Consider the following 18,568-nt stretch of genomic DNA (forward strand, 5'->3'; position numbering starts at 1 on the left):
TCACTGCTAATATGTTGTGCATACAAGCTTTTCCTTCATAAAATGAGCAAACTGCTCTTTTATTCGTCACTGGTGACGACGATACTTAAAGGGAGATGTAAAGCGATGCCAGGCAAACAACAACAACAACAACAGACATGTGGAGGTAAACACATCCGAACGATAACCGTGTACATTTTTTCTCTCAGCAGTTTGTTTTTCTCTCCCACGGAAAAAAAAATATATCCATTCTTAGAACTCAAATGGAAAATCTCCGGTTATGGCGTGCATCAGGAGGATTTCCTCGAGTAGATGGGTAAACATTCGCAGCAAAAGTGTTGGACGTAAACACATGATAACATACAGTATAAGACAACACACACACACTGTTTTTCTGTGTTGCTTCTCTGCAGCCACATCCTTTTTCCACATTTTTTGGGGGGTTATTTTGTATGCACTCGCATGCATGTGCAAGTACGGGCCACACGTCTTTGCTAAAACACGGAATACATACAGAGATCCGTGTGTCTCGCCTCCACCTCCGCCTCACACCGACAGAAAGAACATTAACACGAGGATCTTTTAAAAGGCTCACATTTATCTTAATTGTATCCGAGTTCTTTCCTCTCTCTTTGTGAGTCGGATGACGTGCCGGACGAGACTTTCTCCTCCTTGACAACCTTTTGAGAATTGAAAGCACTTCACCCGAAAAGTCTGATCAGACACTCCAAATGTGTTGTGTTGTGTCTTTTTAAACGTAGGGAAAATAAGGTGAAAAGTGCATTTATGCAGGTTATTGAAGTAGGCGTAATATAATGATGTAAGATTTGGACATGATGGCAGGTATTGGAAAGCGAGGATAAGTGCAGATACGTGCAACTTCAAGTCACTATGTTGCGATGAAGATTGGGGGGGGGGGGGGGGGGCTTTCTCTCTACTGCCCCCCCCCTTCTGTCTGTTAGTGGAAAACCAGGCTTGCAAGAGCAGGGCTGCCGACCTGGAGTCCTCAGAGTCAGGAGGGTCTTGTGAAGTCTCTGTTCTCACGAGAGAAGAACACAAATTGCTTTGCAGCACCAGACACACACGTCCTAGCTAGGTAGGAGTTTTTTAAAGACGTAGAGAATTACAGAACAACGTTGGCAGAGGAAACGATCGACAGCTCGATAGATTAATAGCTAGATAGTCGATAGTTTGATAGCTTGATATCTTGATAGATGGATAGTCCGATAGATCGATAGCATGATAGATCAACAGCACGATAAACGATACCTAAATAGCGTCATAGCTCAATACTGGCATGGAACGATAGCACCATAGATCGATAGCGTCATAGATTGATAGTGTCATAGATCGATAGCTTCATATATCACAGCATCGTAGATCGATAGCACGATAGATCGCTAGCTTGATATATCGATATCCTGATAGGTCGATAGCATTATATATCGATAGCACAATAGCTTGATAGATCGATAGCGTCATAGATCGATAGCTTGATAGATCGATAGCGTCATAGATCCATATCCTGATAAGTCGATAGCATCATAGCTCAATAGCGGCATAGAACGATGGCATCATCGATCTATAGCGCCATAGATCGATAGATTGATAGCGTCATAGATTGATAGCGTCATAGATCGATAGCTTCATATATCATAGTATCATAGATCGATAGCTTGATAGCTTGATAGATCGATAGCGTCATAGTTCGATATCCCGATAGGTCGATAGTGTTATATATCGATAGCACAATAGCTTGATAGATCGATAGCACGATAGCACGATAGATCGATATATCGATCAATAAACTTTATTGCAGAGAACATAACCAGAGTAGCTCATTTGGATGTCGTTGGCTTTCATCGTAAAAACAAAGCATTGCAGCTCAATATCAGATTCATTTGACCTTCTTCAGATGCACATTTATTCATTACATTTAATTTTGCCATTGGTGACCTTGAAAAACGGCTCTTTTCTTCTCCCTTTTCTCAACAAACGATAAAAAGTACAGTGCTATCAAATGATTGGGAACATTTGTTTCGTGTCATCCAAGGAGACTGCAGCCGTCTGTCCTATCATCTCTTGTCCTATCCGCCGATACAGTCACGTGTTAGTGTTATATTGTGTTTTTGGTAACAAAGGTACTTTGCCATTGTTTGCTCAGTATAAAAAAAAATGCAAATGTCTGCGACTTAACCTTTATATTCACAATTTCCCCAGCCAAAAATAATACAAAGGAAGAATAAATTAGTTTTCACATGCTGCCCCCTGACTTAATTTATACTAATGACTGTACCATTTAATTTATATGAATACTTGGAGCAAGACAAAGAACGCTTTATAATTATCAATATACTTTTAAATATTAATCTAACTCTATATTTATGGCTTTTTGTGCGGAGGCGGCGTTTGGCAATTAAAACATCATACGTAACTCGGAAGGTCGTCCTTAGACCTTTTAATACACAGAAAATGTCAGGGAAACAAGGTTCAACAGCAACCATTTGAATCTTCGCCCGAGCAATAAACACATTTAACTCTGAATAAAACCCGGCGAAATGTTCCGGAGACATTTCAGATTCAGACGGCGAGCACAAAGCAGAGCGGTTTGACTTTAAGTCTCACAGTGAATGCAGCAAAGAAAAAGCCAAGGTGGCTGTGGAAATGTAAGAAACGCACCGTTTAGAACCACTGCTTTCACTATAAAGTGTTTTCAAAGTGGATCCTTTCGCTTGAAAGCTTAGCAAAGACGACACGGGAACCACACGTCAAGTTCAATTCCAACTACGCCAGATAAACTCTGCATATGCGGAATGAACAGGGTCAACGCGGCACATATACAGTATATATTGAAAAAATCTTCATTAACTGCTGGAGCCGATGTCCAAAGAACCTGAAACCAGCCCGGACGAACGCAGATTACTTCAGAACAGAATCAAGCCTCCTCTCTCCGGAGGGGAATCACTCCCACACCGAGCTCACTGTTGATTTGCCGGTGCTCTTTGATCCAAAGAAAATCCTCGGTGATGGAAGGCAGCGGCTGTATTTCCCAAGACGCCGTACCCGTACCGCGCCCCCCTCTAAGCAAGTAACAAGAAAACAAGTTACTTTGGTGGGTCAGGCTTGTTTGACATCGATGAAAGCGCAGTAATGCTGACAGAGAGAGAGAGAGAGAGAACACCCCTCGTATACATTAATCAGCCACAGAGTCCTGATGGAACTTGAAGCCCTGACCTTTAAACTGCTGCTGCTGCTGATGATCCGGGGAGGAGAGGTTTGGACTTTAAATACTCGCATCGAACGTGGCGTCCATTTCAAAGAAGCCCGTGGAGCAATCAAAATGTAAAAAAAAAAAAAAAAAAAAGTTAAACACATAGTAGTCGCCACTGCAAAATGGAGGCGCGCGATCCGTTTTTTGCTGTAAAGTGCATTCTGAGCACTGAGAATGAAGGAATTGCATGATCAGGCACGTCGTTTTCCATGACTTCGCAGTACCTCCTAAATGTGGGCGGGTCAAATCAGAGCACGGCTGCATGAAACCGCAGTGACGCCGTTTTATATACGACACAAGCTAGTGACGGTCAAAGCAGTTGTTTTCAGCGTAAGTGAATCATTCGAATCAGTTCAGTACTTCCTGCACGACTGCAGCACAGACTGAAACGCTAAATGTTGGAGATTAAAGGCGCCATATGTAAGAGTGTGGCCAAAAACGGTTACTACACTCAAATTCAAAATACCGAGGTCTTTTAGGTTTCGTTTTCTGACGTAATTGGCAACCTGTGGTTGCGCGGCAGCTGAGACTCTACTGACTGCAATGATTGGTAGACGGCGGTAGGCGGCGCCACATGCGAAAACATGATTTCAAAACATAAACATGATTTGCAGTCTGCAAAAGATTTTTTTAATTCAAATATTTTGGCTGTACTGTTGTTGTTGGTGAGTTCAGTTTGTTATATGAACATTATTCCTGAGTCTCTGTGACATATAAGGGGGATTTTATGGCCAGTTGCTTTAGATTTATTACATAATGCACCTTTAACGCATGCTTTCCGGATTGTTGAAGTCTTTTTAAACTGATCTACAGTTCGTCATTGTCCCGTTGGACTCTTGAGTCGGACGTCGCGCTTGTGACGACACTCTCTGACCAAGCAATCAGTGGCCGGCAGTCTGTTGACGTCACATTTTAGCATCGGCTCAGCTCGCTTGGAACCTTGCCAGAAGAATTAGGTACTATCCCTAACGGAAAAGCCCCCCCAAAAAACTGAGTAAAGCCGAGTGGAGCCGAGCTGAGTAGTGCTAGAACTGTATCATGGGAAAGTGCCATGATGCAGTTTTCTTTTCCCAACACTGTATAACGGCATTAGCCAGTTCCTCATCCAAAGCACCTCCACGCTGGATTATATCCGAAAACAACAGTGAACGGAATCATCATCATCATCATCATCATCATCATCATCATCATCATCATCATCATCATCCCTCCTCCCTCCCCACCGAGCTCACTGTTGATTTTCTGCGGCTGTTCTCTATAATCCAAGGGAATCCTCCACGATGGAGGCAGCTGCCGTATTTGCCCGAGATGCCTTTGAGCAAGTAACGCGCATAGCTAGCCCAAGCTACTTTAGCGAGCACCGACAACACATGATCCAACAACATGATCCTGCAAATCTGCAATATCCACATCTGACACGGTTATCTTTATATTATGACACAAGGTGTTAAATCGCTCTTTTTCTTAATCGCAAGAAGTTCAAAAGTTACTCATATTGTTTAAGATTGAACTTTTTTTTTGGCAATCCAAGGATATTTTAAGTCCATATTGACAGTGTACACTAGTGTCTTGATCAGAAATGCTAAGAAAATTTACCTCATGAACTCATAAACACATCGAAAAAAGTGGGAAAAGCCTGAGGTAACAAAACGCCGACCTCAGTAAGGTTCATGCAACAGCTTTTGTACTTTTGTAACAGCACTTCCAGTTTCTCCGTTTAATTCAGGCTGTGCAGACAAATTAACCTTTATTATTATTATTATTATAACGAGCGCTTGTTAATACCGTCATTGTTATACGTACACATTGTTACTTGTAATCATCCGCACTCATTGCTGCCGCGACGACAAATAAAACGCATAATTGCTTTTGGCTGCTTTGGATTTAACGCCTCACCTCCATTTTCTCTCCATCCTTCTGCATCACACACCTGTCACATCCACATTACTTAGGCGAGTCCAGTTGCCTATAGCTACTCTATTAAAGATCCCGTATACCATCATCCTCAGCCGCACTCGTTTTCTCATGCCTGGCAGCTTCCAGCATCCTCTTCATTTCCTCTCGTGACGCGTCCACATCACCTCGAATGTTGCCGCCGTCAGCTTATTACCAAACCTCTCCACATGTGCCCCCCTCTGATGTGCTCATGCCCGAGCCCGTCCGCCCTCATCGCTCCACCATCGCACACAAAAAAACCCCATCATCCCCCAGCTCTTCCTGTCTCGTTAACGGGGCGCCGTCTCCGATCCATACATCACAGCGCGGTCGCGCGGCTCGTCTTCTCTTTCACTCTAGCTGGGATTTTCCCCGTCACAAGCGATTCCTGGAACCCTTCTCCATCCGTTCCATCCCGTCAACACTCTCAGCTCCTCCATTTGCAAAGTATGAAAACGAGACGATTCGGTTCAAGGTTGTTGTTTTTTAAATTATTTTTACTAGAAAGTGTAGTGTCCAGCATTGTGACTCCGGTTTCTTCCCACAGCCTAAAAAAACCTGCAGAGCCTGTGTGAGATTAAATGGTTGTTCCCTGCCTTTCGCCCTATGTCAGCAGCAATTACCCTCACGTGGAGGATAAAGCATTGGCAAAAAAATGGATGGAAACGGACAAACGCGACCAGGAACGAAGCCTTTTAAGCGGCGGTAATGGCCCCCATTAAGTATTAAATGGGAAAAAGTCAGGCAAACAGTCCGAGCTGCGTGCGTCAACAATGTTCTTCGTGTCCAAAAAGGCCTGTAAATAGAAATGAAGTGGCCATCCTGTCAACCCACGGCTAACAAACCCAAAATGAAATCCTTTCAATCTAATGACTCTGCAGCCTCAAATCGTATTTGTATCAGAATCTGATTTTCATGACGCAACTGTTGTTGGTGAGTTCAGTTTGTTATATGAACATTATTCCTGAGTCTCTGTGACATATTAGGAGGATTTTAAGGCCAGTTGCTTTAGATTTATTACAAAATGCACCTTTAATGTTATATTCATTGAAAAAAAAGAGACATTTCTCAGTGACCCCAAACTTTTGAACGGTAGTTTATGCTAAATTGGGGTTTTTTAAGCTCCCACAGAGGTAATAATAAGAAGGATTTCAGACATATAGACGATAACAATAACATACAAACGGTTACATAAAACCTTCTATTTCTTTCCGGTGAACAAACAAAGCCGACTCACCTTTGCGTGTACATTTTTTTTTTTTTTAGAAGGAAGTGAACTGTCTGCAGTGAAACTGCAGATAAAGGTCATATTGTTCTGTAACTGTCAGCTCAGCTTTGTTTCAGCAAAGTGCCTCTGTGTGTGTGTGTGTGTGTGTGTGTGTGTGTGTGTGTGTGTGTGTGTGGTGTCGACCTGTGTGATGTTCTAATAATATACATAAAAAGCCAGATGTAGGTCACGCGGATGCGCGGAGAGCCGCGTCTCGTCGAAACATCGACTTACCGTGAACGTGTAGGTCATCTGCGTCTCGCGGTCCACGGGTTTGAGGAGCCTCAGGTAGCGGGTTAATCCGGCCGGGGTCAGGCCAAAGACGGCGGTGTAGTCGTTCAAGGTAATCTTCACCATGGGGTCTCTCGTCTTCCGACATAAAGATATACAAAGAGGGAGGGTGTTACTATGACAACAGTGAGTGTTTCATCATTCCCTCTTTTTTTTCCCCTTCCAAAAGGTGCAGCTGTGGGAACTGAGAAACCCGATCAAACGCTAACAATTTGATCCATCAGAGTTGAAAATGTAATCTCGATGGCATACCACTCACTTCAGTCTTCAGAAGACGGAAAAAAGGAAAAAAAAGGAGTCGAGAAGTAGCTGAAGGTGGAAGTAGTAGAAAGCAGTGTTTGTAAGAAGACGGCATCGATAAAGACGGGGAAGGAGGAAATGTTTCATGTCTAAATAAAATAGACCCATTATTGCTTTGGCTTCTTTTGTCATGGAAAAAATAGTGATTACATTAAGTAGATGTTTAAGGGGCTTTTACAGCTTTTTTCTTTATCGCATCCAGATGCAGAAAGCATGTTTTTTTGTTTGTTTTTTTTTTCTTTAAAGAATCATTTACCAAAGAAGTGTCATCACTAGCTGCGGCTGCACCGCCTCGACGAATAATCCTCAGTCTATTGTGGTTCGCTGCTTTCGATTTACGTCCGTCAGCGAGTCCTCTCAATTATGGTTTTGGTAAACATCATGACTGGGTGGCTCATTGATTTTTTTCTTATCTGTGTTTGCAGTCCACTTTGATTTGTTAATCTCCTCCGCGGACTTGAACGAACGGATGTTTTGAACGATGAGCTGAAGGCAGCGGTCGTTTGTTGTTGTGTCTTTTTTGCGCTCGTTTTCGCCCCGTTTAAAGGCGCAGTGAGTAACATCCGGGAGGGTGCATCGGCAGAAATTGATGACGGTACGTTTGCTCGACTAAGGCCGCGTCCACACGGAAACGTAAACGATCTTTTTCTTTGCCGTTTTCAAATAATTCCCCACGAAGACGACATGGTTTCAAGAAAAAAAATGTCCGTAGCTGTAGCGCTGTAACGTTAAACTAAAAAAACAGAAGAAAAGTTGTGCTGTCAAACGTTAACGCGTCAAGGGGCGTTCAACGGCGCTAACGTTAGCGCACAACGCGTTTCCCTGACGACAGACCGGTAAAAGACGCGCGCGACGTCATGTTTACGTGACTCCCGATTGTTAAAATGAGTCTCTAAAGTAACGCTAAACTTTAAAAACAGAGGCACACATACGCAGTACACAGGTACGCTGGTTATTTGTTAGCGCTGCTCTTTTTCGTTTAATAAACAGACCCGCTCCAGTTTCGACTGTAGGTGCGATAACGACGCTAAAAGGAGCTAATGCGGCTAACGGAGCTAACTGGCAAACGGCGCCTGGACTCCGGTGTCGCGGCACGTACACGTGACGTCACGCGCCGTCTCTTTTCCGGTCAGTCATCATGGAAACGTGTCACGCGTTAACGTGCGCTAACCTTTTGCACATCACTAAAGGAGAGCTATAATAACACTTTTTTCACCACCCGCATGTGAAATTGCGAAATACAGTACGTGTTCTAGTGATAGCTAGCTTCTTTTCAGACTGACTTTAGTAACTTTTCATTGACAGTAGTTGATAACGCAAGATAATGAACGTCATTGTTTTCCTAAAGTAGCGTATTCGCTGTCTACATGGAAACGCAAGGCCGGCATTTTGAGATTTTTAGCGTTTTCAAAAAATACAGTTTCAGGTCCCCTAAAACACCGTCTCCGTGTGGACGGCCCTCCAATAATCGATTTTATCTTTAATAATCGCTTGGTTTTCTACAGTCTAAAAACACGCCTTGTTTACCGAATGTACCGTACATTAGGAACGAGGTCTTGTGCTTTAGCTAAGTCGGCCATCTTGGACCGCCACGTTCCAACAGGAGCCCGGATGGACAAAACAAGCCAAAGCGTCCATTTCACATCTCACAGTGCATAAACCAATGGAAATGCAAGAAGAAACAGCAGAGACATTGTTTTTTTCATCTGTATTATTTTGCATTTGTTGCCTCTTTAGGACCACAGTAGTCCTCAAGGAGACCAAAACCTGGTCCCGATGAGGCAGAACCCTCCTCTTTTTTAAGGAGCTGGTCAAGTTTATGGCTAAGCATTGGATTGCGATTAGGTTAAGATGAGGGTTAGGCAATAACTGGTTATGGTTATTAAGGTAAGGGATGAATGGACGTCAACACAGCGTCCCAAGAAGAATATCTGCATCAATTATGTGCAGAAATAATTTTATATGACTGTTTTTTCAGAAAATAGACTCTTGTAATTGAGGTTCAGGAATGGAATATAACGCTTCCATTACACTGCGGTGGGTGAACTCACACACACACACACACACCTGAACAATCACTCAGTTTGTTAACCGTGTCAAGCAAATATGTCAAACACCCTCCGCCCGCTCTAATCTATTCATGAAAGTTCTATTGAAATATTAAAAAGCATTCAAAGAGTATTCAAAGAGCACGGAACTGCGTTAGTCGCCGCTCATGCAAACGGTGAAAAATCCACGGCAATGAAAGAAAAACACAACAGAACGTTAATGTATTTGCATATATGCAAATGATAAGCATTTGCATCTAAGGAGAACACAGCACGGCAAAACACACACACACACACACACTCACACACACTCAGAGGAAAGTCAGTGCATCAGCCAGATGAATCCAAGTTGGCACCCATCATTACTGGCGCCCTGCTTGGTTCTTAACTCGCATTAATGAAAATTTGAGATCACAAATAGCTCGACATGGGCAGCGAGGACACTTCCTGCAGTGATGAGCGTTCTCGGTCTGCGTTGTTTGTCTTTTGCTCGCAGCGTGATGCACACATTAACCAGTAGGGGTGCTGATCTGATCAGTATCAGCAAAATAAAACCTATCCACTGCTAATTGTTTGTTTATTGGATTTTACTGAGCTTCAGGTAGGGTAAAAAAAAAGCCGTAGCTAAATAAACAAAACGCTGTATTGAGGGGAAAAAACACCAAAGCTCAGTAACTGTCAATTATCAATATCCATGTTGACGGTGTGCCACAGAGGGCAGCACCAAAAACAAACAAATGCTCCTCCTCCTTCACTGCTTTGTTTAAAGTGGAGATGAAGTGAATTGGCTCAAATCCTGTTCAAACACGTTCCAAATACGTGACATAAAACACTTTAGGACATCAAACTAAATACTGTACGACACATATATTACTGACTCGGGTTTGACTCGAAGCCATTCAGTCATTATTTACTGAATTTGTGTCTTGTCCAGATGTAAACGGAGGCCAATTTTGAGCTTTTAACGTGAGCACAGTGCAGTGCGGCATTACGCAGGAAGATATGGATATTAGATTAAACTGGCGCTCAATGTTTAAAAATTAGATTAGGGTTGACAAAAAACTTCCCTATAGAGGACTGTGGTGTGTGTGTGTGTGTGTGGGTGTGTGTGGGTGTGTGGGTGTGTGTGTGTGTGTGTGTGTGTGTGTGTGTGTGTGTGTGTGTGTGTGTGTGTGTGTGTGTGTGTGTGTGTGTGTGTGTGTGTGTGTGTGTGTGTGTGTGCATCTGGAAACAGCCCTTTTTTACCTACAGGCGTATCACCAGGAGTCAGCTACAACGAGGGAAAACAAACGGCAGGAAACAGAAATACTTGTTAGCATGTTAGCCGTCTGTGAGAAGAACACAATCCACATGAATGAATGACTGTCCATGGAGTGACAGTTAGCTAATTAAAATTAAACCATGGGGCAAATCAATCATTCAGTTGTAAAATGTAAGTTAAGCTAGGTTAGCGAAGTTAAGCTAGCATTAGTCAGCACGATAAGTAATAAACTGTTAACTTCCTGTTCTTTCTTTGACCGTAGTTGTAAAAAAATATGTTTTCACTTATCCAAATTTGCCCTACTGTGATGCAAAACGCGTCATTTGACTCACAGTAGGGCAAATTTGGATAAGGGAAAACAGATTTTTTTACAAGTCAGGGAAAAACTGAGGGAGGGAAGCACATTTTCTAAAAAATGCTATTTTTATTCCAGCAATACAAAGCCACATTCAAATCGGTGAAGTATCCCTTTAACTGAGTTTGTAGTTGTGACATTTCTATACGTAATTATTAGTTGCAGCCCTTTACTTTACACTTTAGATTATGGAACACATATTCACCATTAAGTAAGTATAACATAGCATATACAAGTAGCATACTAGCCCTTTATTAGTAACACATTATTCTACCTCTATTACAACATGAATTAAGCTTTTTCCAAAATAAGATGTTAATATGTGCTTAATATTTTCTAATAAAGGGCTAGTATGCTACTTTTATGCTAATATAAGTAGCCTAATAAAGTGTTACCCTTAGTTTATATAAGGGCTGCAACTAATTATTAACTAGCTAACCTAGCTTAAGTAATCATGAAGTAATTGCTGATCAAAGTAAAGTAAGATTACTCAAAAACATTGTCAAACACTCATAGAAACATAATAATTGTTTAAAAAAAGATTATAGGCCATTCTCTCTCTCGCTCTACCTCCTCGATGTCATTGTCCAGAGCGATGATTCCCATCGGCGTGGAGAGGTTGGCGCTGGCCGAGATGGTCGTACCGACGGGGGAGGACTCGCTCACGTAGCCCTGATAGGTGGCGAACTGGAAATACGGCGCCTGGTTGTTCTCGTCCAGGATTTCGATAACGAGGTCAGCGTAGGCCGGGAGGGGGTGACCGTTGTCCTGCTCCGCCTGCACAAGAGCAAGATAGAGGTGGTCAGTGTCCACCTTTCACAATACAAAACTGAAAGGCAGTCGAGTGGAAATTTACAAAGGAGGTACTAATAATGAGTTAAATCATGACAATGACAGTGATGTGCTCAAGATTAATGAGGCCCCTAATCTGCAGGCACAGAGACATCCATCTATCCATTAGCCATATTGCTTATTCTTTGGGGAAATGGAGCCGATCCCGGCCGACACTTGAGAAGCGAGAAGCCCAGGGGACAAGTCAACAACCGTTCAGACCTGCAGGTCGCTCTCAAATTAACAAATTATCCCCTTTTTGTGGGATTTTTCGTGTGCAAACAATGAGGAAACATTAAGTTTCTTTCTCATTCCTGGCATTAACATCCTTCCTGGAAGACATGGAAGACGACATCCATACTAATCCACATTTAAATTCTGCGCCAGTGATACCTGGCAACCACACAACCCTGGCATTTTAAAGACCTAAAAATATGGTCATAGGAACCATTTTAAGGCTATGCATCCTCAGATCCAATCACAATTATCTTCTACTCTTTTTAAATGTCACATAGAGTGGTCCTGTTGCACATATATGTTAGTTATGGAGGTCTACTTACATACATTAACTTGTTTTTATGGTCAAAAACCTCCTAGTTGCTGTAAACGAGCCGATAGAAATCCTCTTTTCTGACGGTGTTTCCCAGCCGCGAGATTTGAGACTCAAATCTCTCAACCCGGAAACTGACATATTCAGCACACCCGCTCTCAGAAGCGCAGCTCCCCCTTCTGGAACGGTGGATGCACTGCTACTCGATATCAAAACATTGTTTTAACAGTGTTTAAAAATAGCTTCTTCACGACTCCCCGCCGCAGTCCCTTTGACGACCTTTGACCCAGAGTCAGAAGACACTGTCGCTCGTGAAACACCTCCACAACGGACGTTATTCTTCTTCTGCGGTTCAATGTACGCAACCGGATGTGCCCGGACTAGTGCCCGGAGCAGGAGGATCTGCTGTTCAGGAGAACCAGTGTTTACGTAACCGGACCGGGTTTTTTCAGAGGTCTCACTGAGCCCGAGATTACAATAAAACACAGCGTTGTCAGCAGTGGCTGAACTGTTTGTGTAGAACCTTCAGGGCTTCTTAAACAAGGTAATGACGCAGATACACACTAAAAAACAGCTTTAATTGGAACTTCCGGTCTTGGTCCGCTTTAAAACCACTTTAAACTTGTTGATTACGTGGACAAAGACACTGACAGCAGACACATTTGTACAAGTTTGACCTTGATTAAAAAGATATTTTTGTTAACGCAAACAAAGTCTCTGATGAAGTCAGATCTGACCTCATATGGACTCAGGAGATGCATCCCAGACACATTTCAATGCCAAGTATGAAGAGTCGTACATTTAATAGGTTCTTCTCCAGTCCAGATTGGCATCTGAACGGAGCCTCAAAGGCACCAGTCAAGCCAGGATTAAAATCGTGCCAGAAGGCACCGCGAGAGAAAAGAGTGATATATATCATTGTCATTTACAATTACAAAAAAAACTAAAAAAAAAAACTAAATTTAATCAAAGGTCCACTTAGGATTAAGCCTCCGTAATTACCAGAGCACTTACAGCAAATACCCTCATTTGTAGGAGGAGGCAGTAATTAGTGGCTTGTGCCATTTTGTCAAACGGTTAACCAATAATTGAAAGAGGTGCTATGGAAATATCAAGAGGTGAGTCAATACCAAAATTAACCACTTAACTGGTCAAAGAGTATTTTAGCACTTGCTGTGTGCAAACTCAGCGGAATTGATTTCACAGTGTTATTGTAATGTGCAATTAAAAAAATAATAAACCAGAGAATTAACGTTGACTGTACGGCGAAAAAATCGAAGTTGACACCTTGTTATCTCTTCAATGTGTTAGTGAGCTCCTCCAAAAACAGACATGTACCATCCAGCACATGATAAATAGTGGGAAAATGCAAATAAAGTTGCTAAATTAGGTTTTAAATTAGCCTTATAATCTGCTAGAAAAAAGTGTGGCTACTAACCTAGGATACATTGAAATAAAAAAAAAACCTAATTGCAACCCTAACCCGAGTATTTATTTTGTAAGAAAACAAAATATTGCTAAAAAGCTAACCAAATGTAGCACCGTTGCTTAGTTAGCTTAGCTCATGAGCGCTTATTTTATCAGAAATTCTCATTTGACTACTTGCAACAAAGCCTCCATGAAGGGACAGTTAGCTAATTAAACCATGGGGTAAATAAATCATTCAGTTGTAAGATATAAATTGAGCTAGGTTAGCTAAGTTGAGCTAGCATTAGTCAGCACAATAAGTGTTTTCTGGTATACGGAGGCCATTTTAGTGAGTTATAACAATCAGCAGACTCACCATCAGAGGTCTTCATATTTTTTTACACAGGAGAACATTTAAGTGAAGTGTTGAGAATGCAAAGTAATGTTCTTTTCACGCAAACTCCACAGTCTCTCACCGTCCTAGAAAACTTTGCAGTGGAACCGCACATAGTAAATGTTTCAAACCGGCGTGCACATAAATCTCCAGAGCGATTCGCATTCCCATGAATGAAAAATCGACTCGCCTGCATCCCGAGTCATTTTGCATTTGTCTCGCAGACAGTGGAAGACAAACCTGAACTGTACGGCACAATCACCTGAATATAAATGTGCTTTAGCCCCCATTTCATTTGTTTTCTGCAGTTTGACAGCTTTGGCAACACAGTACTTTACCACGATAATCTAAAACAAAGGAAAACTTAAAAGTTGGGTCTTAAGGTTGGATTATATATATACACATATATATATATATACATATGTATATGTATTAGGGCTGTCAAAAGATTAACATTTTTAATCAGATTAATCACAGGGCAGCTGTGGATTAATCACGATTAATTACCATTCGTAAATATGCCCAAAAAATTCTAATGTTCTCTTTATATTGTTGTAGGAACGGAGAGATAAATAAAGTATGTGAAAATATAAATGTAAAGAACAATAAAATACTGTAAATAACTTGTAAAAACCTATACAAACTTAGTAAAAAATAAACATTACATTGTAAAAAAAATAAATAACACATTATAAGACAATATAAATATATAGAAAAAATAAAATGCGGTAAATAACTTTTTAAAAAAACTATACATTGCACTGTAAATAACTCCCATTATAAACAAAATATAAAGTATAAATAGTTTTCTTACTAAACCACAGCAGGAAATTCCTCATCAGCACTTTGAAGCACTGCTTCTACTAGTTAGCGTTAGCTAGCATTCTGACGCTAACGTTAGCTGCTGTCTGTGTCCCCGTTAGTTAGACAGTGACTGTTAATGTTATGATTATATCATTATCTGCGCCAGCAGCGCCACTTACAACTGAGTGTCTTTCTTTCTTTTTTCTTCATCCTCTCTTTTTTCTTCCTCTTCTAACTTCCTGATTGATAACTCCTCTTCATTTTCCTTCAGCTTCACACAGGTTAACGTGAGGAGACGTGGGGCCTCTTTAGGGAGGTTTCCTACTGAGATGTCATTGCAAATCAACCGTTGTTGTTTAAGGGAGACGGTGATGCAGCTGCTCACTGATGCATTTAGGCTCCGACTGTCCGGAGCCCCCCATATCGGCTCAGGGCCCCAAGCAGTTGCCCGCCGCCTTGCCTGTTCATAAACTGCACGTCTACCCGTAGCGCGATGAAAGTGAGAAAGTGCGTTAAAAAAATTAACACGTTAAATCCTCAAATTAATCATCCTGCGTTAACGTGTTAATTTTGACAGCCCTAATAAATACATACACATATATATATACATACATATATATGTATATATATACAGTACATATACATACATATATACACGTATAGATACATATATATACGTATATATATACATATATATATATATATATATATATATACATATATACGTATATATATACATATATATATATATACACATATATATATACATACATACACATACACATATACATATATATATACAAAGGAAAACTTAAACGTTGGGTCTTAAGGTTGGATTATATATATATATATACATACACATATACAGTATATATACATACACATACATATATATATATATACGTACATATATATATATATATATATATACGTACATACATATATATATATATATACGTACATATATATATATGTATATATATATATATATACGTACATATATATATATGTATATATATATATATACGTACATATATATATATATATATATATATATACGTACATACATATATATATATATATACGTACATATATATATATATGTATATATATATATACGTACATATATATATACGTACATATATATATATATGTATATATATATACGTACATATATATATATATATATATATATATATATATATATATACGTACATACATATACATATATATATATATACGTACATATATATATATATATACGTACATACATATATATATATATATATATATATATGTATATACGTACATATATATATATATATATATATATATATATATATATATATATACATACACATATACAATTTTTTTTTTTTTTGTTTTGTTTTAAACCGGCCACTACATATTGGTTTCTTCAACACGATATCACATGCTGGCATATTGGGATAGTATCAAATTTTTTTTCTTCTTAAGAACATTCTGTCATGTCTTCCAAATCTGTGTGGAGTTTCCACGTTCTCCGCATGTGCACGTAGGTTCTCTTCAGGGTTCCCTGGCCTCCTCCCACAGTCCAAAGACATGCAGATTATTATGGGATTAATTGGCCACTCTAAATTGAACCAAGGGTGTGAAAGCTGTGAAAATGAATGGTTGTTTATGTCCGGATGTTGACTGGTGACCTGCCCAGGATGTATTCCATCTTTTACGCCATATGTCATCTGGAACTGGATCTTGCTCACGACTTCTTTGCAATGTTGTGGTTTGCAAATACTTAATTCTTACTTCTGCTGTGCAGAGAAACGAAACTAAACGATGGCGCTCAGTTATTCCACCTCTTAAGCAAGCACATACCGCTGTACCGTATATAAGTTGCGATCGCGCCTCCCACGCGGGGACACTCGAGAAACACCGAGGCTTTGAAAACACAGATGGAGAGAGGGGGGGGGAAGCGCGGCGACATCGGCTTCAACCATGACCCCGGAAATAATCAGTTAAATTTCACTGCCCCAGAGGCAAAAAATGCCCCGTGCCACTGCTAAATATTGAAGAGAAACGGTGACCCCGTCTGGTGTCTTTTCCCCGCGAAGACCGCTGACGCTCTCGGATCGGTTCCGGCAGCGTTTTTTCTCGCTCCACTCGAGTTCACACTTAAGCCCAATTTATACTCCTGCGTAAAGTGCTCTGCGTAGGCTACGCAGAGTCCTCTGCGTCGACGCAGAACCTGTCGAAGAGCCTCTGCGTCGTCTCCGGGTGCACGGAATATTTTTTAAGTGTCCGTCACTCCGTCAAGGGACAACGGAGACGGCAAGAGCTGCGATTGGTCCTCAGGACAGGCCGAGCGAAGCTGCTCTGTGCCGGCTCACAGTGAGCACCGAGCGTCCACAGAGGGCGGAGCTGAAGACCGCCGACTTCGTCGCTGCCGAACTATAAATACGTCATATCTTAACACACACACAGCACATGTTTAGACTCTAAATGGCCAATTTCTCGCCTCAAATTATCTTAAAACTGCGTTTCCCGGGACACAGAAAAGTGACAAACGGCCGCTGTTTCAACAACAACAACAGTCTTTCTCCCTCGGACGCCATTGCTCACTGTAGCCAAAAGCACAACAACCTTGCGCAGCGACCCCTACTGATCGGGCGGGAAATTGCAGCGCCTATACGTCACCACGACGCAGAAGTATAAAGGCTCGAGTGGTCTACGTGGTGACGCAGACGGATAACGCATTACGCAGTCGGAGAAGTATAATGTGGCCTTTATTGTTGTTGTCGATGCCTGCGCAGACTATCCTTCACAAATCTTCTCCAACCTTATTCCCTCGCACCCGCGCGATAATAAAGAACGCCCACACTGCAACGACCCCGCAGATGCAATCTTCTCACTCGAACACCCTGAGGGAGTTTGCGCTCTTACCGATAGACCGGAGGCACGCGCTCTTTTTCGATAACATTCCCGCACGGACGTCGGTGTCCGAGAGAGAAAAGGCGGCGTGCGAGTATTACAGCGTTCCCTGGTGATCTCTCCCAGTTTAGTTGGTGTCTGGTGTCTGCTAAATGACTCTCCGCTGCAACACACACACACACACATATATATGTAGACGCGCTCATCACTCAGTGTTGATTCTCCTCTGATGACTCCATCATCCGCAAAAGGTGTCACACCGCATCTATTTCTTTTCTGCCATTTAACCACACTCTTCTTCCTCTCCCGTGTCTCCGCAACGCCGCTGTCGCTCGTCTTCGTTTTCGTCCGAGTCATCTTGACGGATGAGGCTTCAGCCAAGACCAGTGATGACTTTTAATGGAACTGCAGATGGGTTTTCTGTCACCTTTTTTTTTTTTTTTTTTTTTTTTTTTCTCACCACACACACAAAAGGAAAAAAAAAAGAAGACATCATTCCAATCGTTCCGTGGTGGGTTTGCCAAGGATTTTGATTTTCCCTCCTGTATTACTTGTGAATGACTCCAGAAACCGATTTAACCCTTTAACACTGAGCGTATCGCAGGCGGCCACTTTTGCACGAGCGCAATTTGCGATAAGGGCGGATTTTCCACCGGGCACGTAGAGCGGGCGCATCGCTATCGATAGGTGGCAGTTCTACGTTTGCCTTTGCCGCTGCTGATTCGCGCCAGACAGGAAGTCCGACACAGACTCAAAGTAAAACACTTCCGCCCCCGCCTTTCAAAATAAAACACAATACGCAGGTCATACAGCCTGTCACAACTTCACGACATCGACATTACGTCGTGACCGGTTCAGGATTATTGCGTGATCTTCCGTGAATACCGCTGGCTCCCAAGGCACCGCGCCGCTTGCCGTAACGCGCCCGGTGGGGACTGACGCCGGGCAGAGGACGAAGCAAAACCTGT

At 41.7% G+C, this 18,568-nt stretch overlaps 1 protein-coding gene across 1 annotated transcript in view; it reads right to left on the reverse strand.

Moving 5' to 3' along the window:
* The window catches only part of LOC310934376 (protocadherin-15-like), a gene marked incomplete at both ends in the record, with an annotated part of 242,963 nt that overhangs the window by 141,143 nt on the left and 83,252 nt on the right, over window positions 1-18,568 (reverse strand). The window contains 2 exons of the mRNA XM_083898086.1: window positions 6,687-6,821; window positions 11,278-11,484. Of these exons, the coding sequence (XP_083754212.1) occupies window positions 6,687-6,821; window positions 11,278-11,484 (342 nt within the window). The remainder of the gene's footprint in view (window positions 1-6,686; window positions 6,822-11,277; window positions 11,485-18,568) is intronic.

Source organism: Microchirus variegatus (assembly GCF_963457635.1).
Source record: "Microchirus variegatus genome assembly, chromosome: 11".
Taxonomy (NCBI): domain Eukaryota; kingdom Metazoa; phylum Chordata; class Actinopteri; order Pleuronectiformes; family Soleidae; genus Microchirus; species Microchirus variegatus.